The 12,500-nt window shown below is 47.2% G+C and overlaps 1 protein-coding gene across 1 annotated transcript in view; it reads left to right on the top strand.

Moving 5' to 3' along the window:
* Nucleotides 1-12,500, top strand: part of fto (FTO alpha-ketoglutarate dependent dioxygenase) — a 186,004-nt gene that overhangs the window by 41,669 nt on the left and 131,835 nt on the right. The window contains exons 5-7 of the mRNA XM_083662283.1: nt 3,234-3,313; nt 4,050-4,193; nt 12,044-12,163. Coding sequence (XP_083518409.1) covers nt 3,234-3,313; nt 4,050-4,193; nt 12,044-12,163 — 344 coding nt within the window. The remainder of the gene's footprint in view (nt 1-3,233; nt 3,314-4,049; nt 4,194-12,043; nt 12,164-12,500) is intronic.

The following is a 12,500-nucleotide window of genomic DNA, read 5'->3' as shown; positions in this document are numbered from 1 at the left end:
TTCCATTTAAACCACAACGTTTCCTTAGATATAGACGTGATAGAAGACGTCAATTGAAACAAAGCATTGATGTAGAAATCATGATGATAAATATCCAGTCAATCCAGTCTGATCAGTTTCATGATGATTTGACTTGATTTGATTATATGACTTGATTCCAACAGCATATCCATGGTTAGTACTTACATGTATATAGAAAATAATATCCCAACTTTGTTCATTTTTCTTTAAAGATCTTTTAGCTGTCTGTCTGTATTTGTTTTAATAATCATCATAATCCAGTTAGCAACTGTATACCAAACCAAAGCCTTCATTCCAACAGCATATCTGTCAGCTGTCAGGACTTGGAGCCAGAAGGGTCTAATTGGAAATTTGGGTGGGAATTCTAAAGCAGTTGGTGAGATTTATTTCATAGAGCAAGTATCTCTTTATTGTCTGCATGTTTCTGTGATGACATTGTCATTATCAAAATATATTTACAACATTTGATTATCATATAAAGCATAATATAAGGTTTGACAAAACCTACTTATCTCCCTCTGGGTTCCAAGCCCTCGATGTAACCTTGTTATTTCCAATTTGGATGATTTTGGTGATTTTCATTTTGTGACCCTAGGGCACGGCTGGCCAACCATTCAGAGACTAAAAAACGGTTGGATGAGGTTGATAGTAGAACAGTCAGTTTAGCTGGATGACATTGACAGTAGAACAGTCAGATACAGATACATCAGATACATTTGCAAAACACACATGCACTAGGCCAGCAATACTCAACTTGCTTTGCCCGAGGGCCACTTTTGCAAAAATGATAGGAGGCCAGGGGCCAGTTAATAAACAAACCTTAGTAATATTTTAGTTTTTCTGTAGCAGATTGCCGGAGTTTAGTCTGAGAACTCTGTGCACACAGGATGGTTAATTAGGTTAATTTAAGTTAGGTTAAGTTAAGTGAAGTACACATTTTGTACCTGGACAGCGCTATTTGACGATTATTTAGCTGGAGCTCAGTCACACTTTATTTCACGTCGGCGCGGGCCACTCTGCACCCTATCGCGGGCCGCGTCTGACCCCCCGGGCCGCAAGTTGAGTATCACTATCGGTAGCACTAGGCACACACACACACAGACACACACACACACACACACGTACACACACACACACACACACACACACACACACACACACAGAGAGAGCTGCCACCACCAAAGCAAGTGTTGAAGTAAAGCATCCCAGTGTCTTGTGAGCGATATACAGCCACATTATGAGCACTTTGTGGTATTTAAATACAAATACAATGGTGTCTAACCACAGACACCATAATGTCTTTTCAGCGCCATTTGTCAGCGACGGGGCCCTTTTGAACTGCTAATGTCTGAGCCGCTGGAGGCAAATTGAATCACTCTTATTTCCACCCAAATGGAATCTCGGCGGTTAAGGAAAGAACAATGCAAGTCCTGACACCGGGCCTGTTCAATAATCAGATTTCCAGCTCCCAATGCACAGGGGGCACTGCAGGAAGGAGTTGACCCAATATCTTTAAAAGCCTGCTTCCTGGAAAGAGAGAGCGAAAAAAAAAAAGGACAAGTGGCAGCAGGGCAGGCGTCGTCGTCGGGGTTGAAAGAAAGATAAATATTTATTACAGTTATCGAGTTTGCCTCTCCTCTCCTCCTCCTCCTCCTGATCCCGCCGGGACGTCGAGACGCGCCAAGAAAAGAGCAGATTGATGGAGATAATTTGTTATTGGATATAAACAGTTTTAAAGACGCAGAGTAATTCTGCCCAGAGACCTAATCCCTCACAATCTCATCACGGGCGGGGGGGGGGGGGGGGGGGGGGCGGGGGGGCGGGGAGAAAACACCGGCAAGTTGTTTTGTTTGTGTCGCAATCTTTTTTTTCCGACCCCCTCCTCCCTCCCTCCCTCCTTCCAACCAAACAATAATAATATCTTCCTCCCAGAGCATTTGGTTGTTTGACTTTCAAATCACAGGCATTAGCCGGTGTTCTCTGGCTCAGGGCGGGTGTAAATATGCACATGTGCTGTGAATGACAGCTCTGTCGCGGCTAAATTAATTATTTGGTGTGATGGCAAATAAACGGCAGCGCGGAGCAACATCTCTACACACAGAGAAACACATGGAGGGATACGGCAGGAACCAGCAGTAAGGCCTCTCTCTCTCTCCGCGAAGCCTTCTTCCGATATTGGACAAATGTTTGTCGGTATGGCGGCTTCCATCTTGACAGATTGAGCACGATCTGGCTTTTGTTTGGTAATTAAAATTATAGCACGACGATGATGCCGCCGCTCCGTTCCATTTGATTCCGGCGCTGGACGGAGTGCAATCTGTCTGAGATTATTTAGTTTGTCGCGTTGAGTTTACGCACACCTTTTTCAACTGCTTTTCCTATTGGATTCTGTCTCTGTTCTCTTCTGTTTGAGTCTGTTGCGTTTGCTGTTATACAGACAGTTTACAATATCGAATATGAGACTCTTAAGTATGACAAAGGCTATATCCAGCTGACATCTTTGCTGCTTGATCATCTATTGTATGGTGTTATGTTGTGTTGAGGTGTATATTAATTGATTAATAGGAATATATAGCGCTTTTCTAAGCACTCAAAGCGCTTCACATATCAGGGAGGGGGTGACTCCACTCATCTATGGTAAATGGTAAATGGCCTGCATTTATATAGCGCTTTTATCCAAAGCGCTTTAGAGTCAGTAGGTACATTCACCCATTCACACACCGATGGCGGCAGGCTACCACGCAGGGTGCTGCTGGCACACCAACGGGAGCAATTTGGGGTTCAGTGTCTTGCCCGAGGACACTTCCACATGCAGACTGGAGGAGGCGGGAATCGAACCACGACCTCTTTTATCCAAAGCGATTAGTGGACGACCCGCTCTACCTCCTGAGCTACAGCCGCCCCCCCCCCCATCTACTGTACCACCGATGTGTAGCACCCACCCCACCTGTATTGTTGTATTGTATAGCATTCTATTTTATTCTGTTCTGTAATCTGCTCTGTTCTATTCTGTTCTGTTCTGTTCTGCTTGATTCTGCTCCTCTGTTAAATTGTATTCCACACTGTTCTGTTAGAATAATGTTATGTCTGGTGTGATCATATGTTCTGTTCTATTGTTTTTTCTCTAGTATGCTTCTGTAGGACAGTGGGTGATGGATGGTGCTATTGTTAGCATTGTGACAGCTCTCTGTTGCCCCCCCGTCTCTAACCAGATGACCTGAACAGCAGCCACCAGCACTGTGTCCTCGCCGGAGAAGGCGCCCGCTTCAGCTCCACACACAGAGTGGCCGAGGTGAGCAGCAGCCAGCGGGAGGGACCTCAGTCAGACCCACACCACAATGTTTTTCAATGTGTCGAGAAAATGTTGTAGTATGCTAACTGTGTCCCCTTGGTCTCAGCGTGGAATGCTAGCAATGTTAACAAACCATTTTTACAGGAATCTTTACCACGAATGCATAAAAGGGTGCGTGAATGTCTCTGGTCAACGAAAATAACTAAAATAACTAAAACTCAACATATATTATAATATATTCTTAAAGAGTATAATGTCACTCTCGGGTAACTCCAATTTTGGCGGTTTTCATGTTCTAACCGCAGCTGAAGGATTACATGCTCGTCTGCGGGTTGAGAAAACGCTCCAACCCTCGGGTTTATTAAGCTTTTCAAAACCAAGTCAACTCAGAAATGCATTGTAGACAAGCTCCAAACACGGCTGTTTGTCTTGGAAACAAACAGAAGACGTGACAAGTTTGGAGATACACCAGGTTTCCCTCCGACAACACTGATAAGTTGGAAATAAATGCTTGTTTTGCATGAGAAGACATTGGAAATGTAACCACGTTTAACGTCTCAAATATTGATGTCATTTACCCTCAACCTCCACAGTTCATCAATACACCAGGAACAAATCCTCGTTCAATTACAAATCTACCATTTGATTTTCCTTCACAGTACATGTTTGTCCAAAACCCAATCCAGTGGTTCTGTGTGTACGACTACGTGACGCGGTCTGTCCCATTCCCCAACAGTGCTCCAGTGGGACCCTGGACTACATCCAGGCCCGGTGCAGAGAGGCCCTGGCCAACCTGCAGAGCGACCCGGAGACGGGCTCCCACAGCCTGCTGGCCCTGCTGCCCCACACCCTGCAGCACTGCGAGGAGGTGCACAACGAGGTGGGTGCGGGCTTGGTGCTGTGGTTCTGTGTGTGTGTGTGTGTTACCTCTGCTTTTGTGTGTATTTGGCATGGTGCTTGTGTGTATGTGTTCCTTCCTGATTGTACAGATGTGGCTGTATTAATTCGTATCCATAATACACTGATTTTTATTTACTGTGACCTATCTATCTATCTATCTATCTATCTATACATTTTGCAGTGTGGACTCTGTTTCTCTGTCTGTCTGTTTAAAGAATTTTGGCCGGCCACAGCTATGCCGTCTTACGTGCGATCGGGCTGAACCTTTCAGGAGGTGTAAAGAGCACCCGTGCGGGTGACCTGACGGAGCCGTATTTTTTTTTTAATTAGGGCAGCTTAATTGCCCTAAGGCTGATTGCCCTAAGGCTGAGGCTATAGTTAAGTGATGATGTCATCTGACAGTGATGTCATATATAGGCGCTGCATAGGAACTCATTTGTTCTAGGTTAGAGTCATGCAAGGAACGTATAGGAGCCTGTAAAAGGACCTATTTGTTCTAGCTTTGATTTGCCCTTTGCGTTTGCCGTGCATCTTGGGAGCTGCTGACCATGCTGCTGCGCGCCACACTGATTACAGGTTAAAGCTCTCTGCTGACCATGCTGCTGCGCGCCACACTGATTACAGGTTAAAGCTCTCTGCTGACCATGCTGCTGCGCGCCACACTGATTACAGGTTAAAGCTCTCTGCTGACCATGCTGCTGCTGCGCGCCACACTGATTACAGGTTAAAGCTCTCTAAAAGGCAGACTGGGAAAGTCTGTCAGCAATCCACCTTCTACTTACCTGCTTCTTTTCTACTCAGGGAAATGGCTCCTATATAGAAATCCAGGTTGTTCTCTTTTGTCCTGGCTCTGTGATGGATCGTAAGCCAATAGCCTCTCCATATGTTATCTAAAGATGGAGTCGTGGGAGGGGGCATGACTCCCCCCCCCCCCCTCCCCTCTCCACACACAACAATGAGTGATGCTGGCTCGGGGTATTGAGGGATAGAGGGGAGGTCAAAAACGGGGGGCCGTGCGGGGCCGTCCGCGGCGCTAGCGGTGGCCCGCGTTAGCCTGCCGGAGGCCAACAGTTAATATAGCACTTCACCTCTCTCCCCCCCCCCTGTGCACCCCTGGGCTCCCCGGTGCACTTCCAAGCCCACGCCAGCACCCAGGCCCCCCTCTGCGGGACGCCATGACAGATGAGCCTGGCGTAAGGTTGTTTAAAGGTTGTAGGCAGTATTAATTATTCAGCGCTGCCAAACAATAGGGCCTGTCTGTGTCAGGAGGGGGGGGGGGGGGGGGGGCGCCGCGCTAGTTGAGCTAGCAACACCTGCTAGCTCGCCCGCATAGCGCCACAGGATTACCCAGCGTAGGCCCCCAACAGGAGGGCGAAACACGTTTATTTAGGAAAACAGGACGCTATTTATAAAAGAGCAGGTGTGTGTGTGTGTGTGTGTGTGTGTGTGTGTGTGTGTGTGTGTGTGTGTGTGTGTGTGTGTGTGTATGTGTGTGTTTAAAGTAAAGGGGGGGTGGTGCTCTCGGGGGGCTCTACCGGCCTACCCCTCTACCTGGCGATGATCGATGTGGCCATTTGTTTGGCGTGGCCCGCGAGAGCAGAACACCCACTTAAATGATGTATTGTTGGCGGAGTTATTTATGATGGCAGCCCACTTTGGCGCTTAGCGGGTGCATATTGCGCGGGTCGTGTTTGACATGGACGACCGAGGAGCGAACAAGCCGGAGACGTGCAGGCAGCCTGACCCCGAGCAGCGCCTTACGGGCCCTTCCCCTTGAAAAACGTGCTAAACAGAGAGAGGGGCTAGCTGCTGCCAGTATGCTGGGTTTGTCGTGCGGTGGGGTTGAACAGGGGGGGCGGGAGGAAAGGGGGTTCGGGCGGGGGGGGGGGGGGGGGGTGTAGTTTGACAGTTGTCAGAGGAGGTGGGCGGGTCTGACGATGATGAAGCAGAGCGTCTGGCATCTGAGTACGAGTGTTCGGGGGGTTAGGGTGTCGAGTCGAGGTAGGGGTTGATGGGAGGGGAGAGAGACAGAGGCAGAAATGAGAGAGAAACCCAAGTTCCCACCTGTTTGTCTGGTCTCTCTCACTGTCTCTTTTTAATCTCACCTGCTGTCTTGGAGGTTCGGGGGGGGGGTGGGGTGGGGGGGCTGTGCAGCGTGCGCGCGTGGGGGGGGGGGGTGCTAACATAGCATCGCCACACGGCACTCGTGCGCCTGTTTGGCTCTTTGAAATGCTAATCCCAGACGCAAACGTCTTGTCTCATTTAAAGCCACCGTGTCACTTCCCAGGTGGGTGTGTGACAGAGTGCCCTGGGGGACCGCCTCTAATGATGCCAGTCCCCCCCCACAGTAAATATTGAATGGAGGGACAAGCTCTGCTCCACATGTTCTGGCACAAAGTAAACTGGCTGTGTGGACTGGAGAGGCAGGTGCTACCTGACCTTCCAGCGTCCTGTTTTCCAGGCCTTCAAAACTTCTCCTCCAGCCCCAGGCTCCTGGCTCTCTGCTTGGCTTCAGAACGCCTCACCTGAGGGGCTTACGCTGACAATATCAGTGTCATCTTTTTTTAAATGTTACTCCTGTCGTATTTACCTGTTCCTTTTTGGTGTTTATTTATTGTCATCTTAATGCAGGCATGTCCAAAGTCCGGCCTGCGGACCGATTTTAAGTGGCCCTCGGCTTGTCTCTCAAAATAGACTATAATGTGGCCCTCCACACAGTATCGGTTAATCAAGCAAGTTCAATTTGCATTTTTTTCGCTTCACCTAACGATGACACAGCACTATCATACAGTTTGTAGACAAGCACCAAGTAGGAACAACACATGCAGAAGAACTAATGTTTTCAGATGGTAAACAAAATCCTTAGAGTATAATTGTATTGTATGTGATTTTGTTAAAGGATGGGTTTTCCGTGGGGAATATGAATATATATTAAATCTCACGCCCCTAAGGTTTTCGAATCCGTTGAAATTTTTGAAATTGGAGGTTTACTCACAGAGATATCAACCGAAATCCACTCTGTGTGTGGGGGGGGGTGGTGGGGGGGAGGTGCGGGTGCGGGGACTCGAAATACTACATTTCCCACAATGCACTGGGCTCGCGTGGCCTTCGTTTTTATGCCCACCCCTCAGGCATTTGGCTGATATCAAACTCCAGTAGGTGGCGGTAATGCACATATATGTTTGCCAACCGCCATAAAACTCAAAGAAGAAGAAGAAGAAGGCTTCGACAATAAAATATACAAAGAACAAGAAATAAATCGAAAATAAAATTGCCTCCAAATTGCACCAAATGTAAACGGTAGTATATATGTCGGGAGATGTCTTCATAAAAAAAAATTCATGCATTTTAAGGCATTTTCGTAGGAGTTACGCGCATCTGATGTTGTAACTATTTTCTGTAAAAATGTGTAAAAACGGGTACATTGCTCAGCGTTGATTTCGTTACTTCAACCCACCTACTACTAGATGTAAAATTTGACGAGCTTTCCAATGCCGCCAGTCCCGTGTCGATTAGTGCTTCCGTTCCCGAGATAATGGTCTCTTTGCAAGGAACTATGGGAAGCTAATATTAGCTACAGCAGGCTAGGCGGTTGAAAAGATGGCTGCGTTTTTGTTTTGGTCAAGGCCTCTGAAGGGGCGTGGAGGACCTCTAGAGGCGGGACCATGGCCAACAACAGTTGTAGTTCATAGGTGCACGACTTCCGCAAGGCGGACTTAGGCCAGATGACGCGAAACGTGTCGGCTGGCCCAAAAAATATGTGAGAGATGCTTGATATCTCTGGCAGTGAATATCCAATTTCAAAAATTTCAACGGATTCGAAAACCTTAGGGGCGTGAGATTTAATATATATTCATATTCCCCACGGAAAACCCATCCTTTAAGTAGCTGGCCCCCCCGGTATGTTCCCCTGATCTAATCTGGCCCCCATTCAAAAAGGGACACCCCTGTCTTAATGCCTGTAAAGCACTTTTTTAAGTTTGTTTGGGAGAAATGCTGTGCAAATAAATAACCCTTACTGATAAAAACAATATTCAGAAGGAAAATGCATCTACGCTCTTCTGAGCTGTGCAAAATCATGATTAGGTTGCAGGTTTCATGTTATTTTATGTTTTATGTTTAATTGTTGAAGATTTGATTGATTAATTTGACTATTATTGAACTGTGTTGGTCACATTGACATCAAGGATCTCTGCTCTAGTGGAGACTTTGACCATGACAGCAGGAGCCCATTACATGCCCATACCTTTGGGTGTGTGAGGAGTGTGTGCTGGGGGGGGGGGACCGGCTCTGCTGGTTGATGTGTGTGTGAGCAGGCCAGGAAAGGTAAACAGAGGACGGTGGGCCCGGATCGATCCCACTCTCATCAGCTCCCACCTCGGGGGCACCGGCCCGGAAATTGATTGGACCTGCTCAGGGAATACCGCGGAGGTGTAAAAAAAAAAAAAAGCGCGCCTCATTAAAGGGGAAAAAAGGGGGCTTCTTGGCTTTGAGTCCCGGGTCGCCATGGTGAGCGGCCAGTGGACTAATGTGGGGCTAATGTGTAGTTAGTGTGTCCGTCACCTGGAGAGATGACAGGCAGTGCCGCGGGGGAGCCACCAGCTCCCCTCTCGCTCAAGAGAAAAACTAGCCCCATAACAACCCCTCTCTCTCCTTCCATCCGTCTGCCTGCAGAGGTGGCATTTAAGTTGGACTTCCCCTCCTGGTAGCATCACAGCTGGACGGCCACACGTCCAAATGCCACAGAGCCCGGCGCCGCTCGCTCGCTCGCCTCCGACCGACGGCCCGCTTTGTGCCGCCCGGCGCCGTGGGGGGCCAGGCGGCCATGTCGGCTCAAAAGCAGGAGACACAGGTCGGCGTCTTCTCACTAAAAGGACAGGCGGACAATCAGAGAGATGGACAGAGGGACGGACAGAGAGAAGAGGACGGGGCGATATCGGCCGCCGGGCAGCTTTGTTGTGTGTTTGAGCTGTTAGTGATCGAAGGCGAGTGGATTTAGAGGGTGTCGAAGGGACCATAAAGGGCGACCTTTCTTTGAAGGCTGGGTTGTGTGGAGTGCCTGTGTGTGTCTGCTGAGCAGTGCCACCGACTGTGTCTGCTGAGCACTGCCACCGACTGTGTGTGGGTCTTAGGCCTTGGCCACACTGATCCATGGTGTCTGTCCGTGTGCGTTCATTTCTCTGTTCACTTCCATTCATTTTCAATGACAGCTGTCCGACTGTCCGTGGAGCACTCAGAAGCGAACGTATCCAGAAGATTTGCATACGTTTTGATGGACAGAAAGTTGAAGAGGGATGAACTTTTTCTGGATGGACGTATCGGATGGTCGGATGGTCGGATAGTCACTGTCCGTTTAGCCAATCAGAGTCGAGGTCTCGAGAGGAAGCGTTCCGAGATTTGTTTCAACTTTTCAAAGAAGATGGCGGTGAAGGAGGCTATAATTAATGCTGTGTACACCATCCCGCTGTTGTACAACGTGATAGTCAGTGTCACCGTCTGATTTCACCATCTAATCTGGTCATTCAGTGGCATTTTATTGCCACATAAGTAACGTAGCGCACAGAGCTAACAGCTAGCTGACGCAAGCTTTCTTCTTCTCTCGGTTTATAGGCGGGTTGCTCACACCTTGAAGGTGCTTACCGCCACCTGCTGTACAAGTAGGTTACTTATACATGCAACGGACATAAATCTATCCGTCTATCCGTTCTGTCCATTTTATGACAGATCAGTGTGGCCAAGGCTGAATGGGCGGGGTCTTAGAGTGCTGAATGGGCGGGGTCTTAGAGTGCTGAATGGGCGGGGTCTTAGAGTGCTGAATGGGCGGGGTCTTAGAGTGCTGAATGGGCGGGGTCTTGCCTCGTAAGACCAAACAGTGACCGCTAGAATCGGAGTTAATCACAGGACGCTATTTGAGAGTCGGCAACTTTCCCGATGCCGTTCGAGTTGTCCGGATGCGGTAAAGCATCACCCATCTGCTACAAGCTCAAACAAATACAACTCAAAAGAACACCTCCGTGAATTATTTTTGCAAAATGCTATTTGACCCAGGTGCTGTCGAGAAGGCCTAGCAGACATCTCACTTTAGTTCACATCTCTAACAAGGGAACTGGTTCAGTACATGGGTCTTCTTCACGCTCCGTCAGAAGAACAGTCAACAGAGTAGGTTTTAGTAGAAGGAACAATAGCTCTCTCTCTCTCTCTCTCTCTCTCTCAGTCCCATTTGATATGCGACTCCCTTGTATGCGACGACACGTTGTGTTGTACAGTTGTCTTTGTCAGAAGCAAAATGGGGGCACGCATTGTTTTGGGTGGATGATGCTTTGTACCATGTTTTGGGGGGAGGGCAACTCCGCGCCTTTCATTTACGCTCGGCGACATTTGGGGCAATCTCTGACATGCACACTCTCGCACACACACACACACACACACACACGCACACACACACCTACAAACACACACACACACGAGGGCACAAACACTGTGCATGCGGGCGCACACAAAAGCACACGCTTAGAAATAGATAGGCTACACCTGGCTACATGAAGCATCCTTGCAAGGATTAAAATCAGCACTTCAAAAGAGCAGGAAACAAAAACAGTCCCAGTGGAGGAGAGGCGAGACTGTCATCCCCCAGATGGAGCGAGAGGGAGCGCGAGAGGAGGGGAGGAGGGAGAGGGCGGAGTTTTCAGGTGTGCGGAGTGTGGAGTGTGTGTGTGTGTGTGTGTGTGTGTGTGTGTGTGTGTGTTGATGTGAGGTAAGGTTAAGCGTGTGTGTGTGTCTGCTGTTTATTAACACAGAATATTGTACTTTACAGAGATCTCAGACAAAGAAAAACACATAAATCTACGTAGAAAATGGGCAGCAATGAGTCATTTTCTCCATGGCCAAAATCACATCCCACATGAACCTTTCTGACTCGGCGAAGATACACAAATCAGACTTCAGATCAGATTTAGCCCATCATTTTGGGGTAATGTGACTTTTACACTATGCTGAACAACATGACGACCTACAGAGCTCCAGGCCCTGGAGTTAAGGCCTTGTGACCACATAGTGAATTATTATAGAATTCATAGCTATTTGCATTATAACACAAATGGACTATTAAATATTGTCCCCTTAAACGCATAAAAAGTTTTGTTCCAAAAGGAGAATCCGCTATTTAAAAAGAGTGAGGCTTTCTCTTACAAAATGACTCATAGCGCGAAATGTTAACATATTATGGTGCTTTTGACAGGATGATGTACATTAACTTATGTCCTTGCTTGACAAAATGTCAATGTTTTTACAGGCTGTACTGCAGACTATAATCTAATGAATTGTATTTTTAAGCAATGATTATTGTTGGGGAAAAAAGAAAAAGAAAATGGTTGAAATTAAGTTGAAATAGTCCATTTTGGTTGGCAAAAGATATTTATTCAAGATATTGATTGCTGGGCGTACATAATGTCCTGAAGTTTCATGTATGTTTTTTTTTAATCAACTACTGAATTTTCCATTCACAGCCCGATGCACATGAAATAAAAAAAATTACAACTGCTTTTATGTTTTATACTTTAACTGAGGAGCATTTTTTACTCAGGCAATGATATTTTCTGTGTACGTATTAAGTTAGCAAAATTTCACAGAATCGATTTTTTTTCACTATCTTACAATAGAATCACCTGAATTAATTGGGTTTCTATATTCCTGCTATTTAACCACGAGTGTGTCGCTTGGTGTGTGTGTGTGTGTGTGTGTGTGTGTGTGTGTGTGTGTGTGTGTGTGTGTGTGTGTGTGTGTGTGTATGTGTTTCCGTGCGTGCGTGCGTGCGTGCGTGCATGTTTGCAGGTGGAGTTCGAGTGGCTGCGGCAGTACTGGTTTCAGGGCCAGCGCTACACCCGCTTCTGCAGCTGGTGGAGCATACCCATGGAGCAGTTGGAGAAGGACTGGAGGCTCCTGGAGACCATGGTACAGTCATACCACACACACACACACACACATGGCCCTGACATTGCAGTCCACCAAAAGACTTATCTAAATACTCAGTGATTCATCAACTCCAGCAATATGTAACATATAAATTTTTTTAATATATTTCCAACTGGCCCCCTGAATTTTCAGCACAGTTCTTTAGCAGGAGCATTTCTCCCCCAGGAACAAGAAACAAATTCATAAAAACACAAGGTGAAAACAGTTATTTATATACAAGACCTGTTTCATATAATAATAAAGAAAACTATGGTTATGGAAAATAACAATGACCCTAATTCCTCCATAGGATTGGCTTAGTAATGTATTAGTAGAG

Source organism: Poromitra crassiceps (genome assembly GCF_964638095.1).
Source record: "Poromitra crassiceps genome assembly, chromosome: 28".
In the NCBI taxonomy this organism is placed as follows: domain Eukaryota; kingdom Metazoa; phylum Chordata; class Actinopteri; order Beryciformes; family Melamphaidae; genus Poromitra; species Poromitra crassiceps.
The sequence above is the reverse complement of the archived record's forward strand: the minus strand, read 5'-3'. Positions and strand labels throughout refer to the sequence as shown.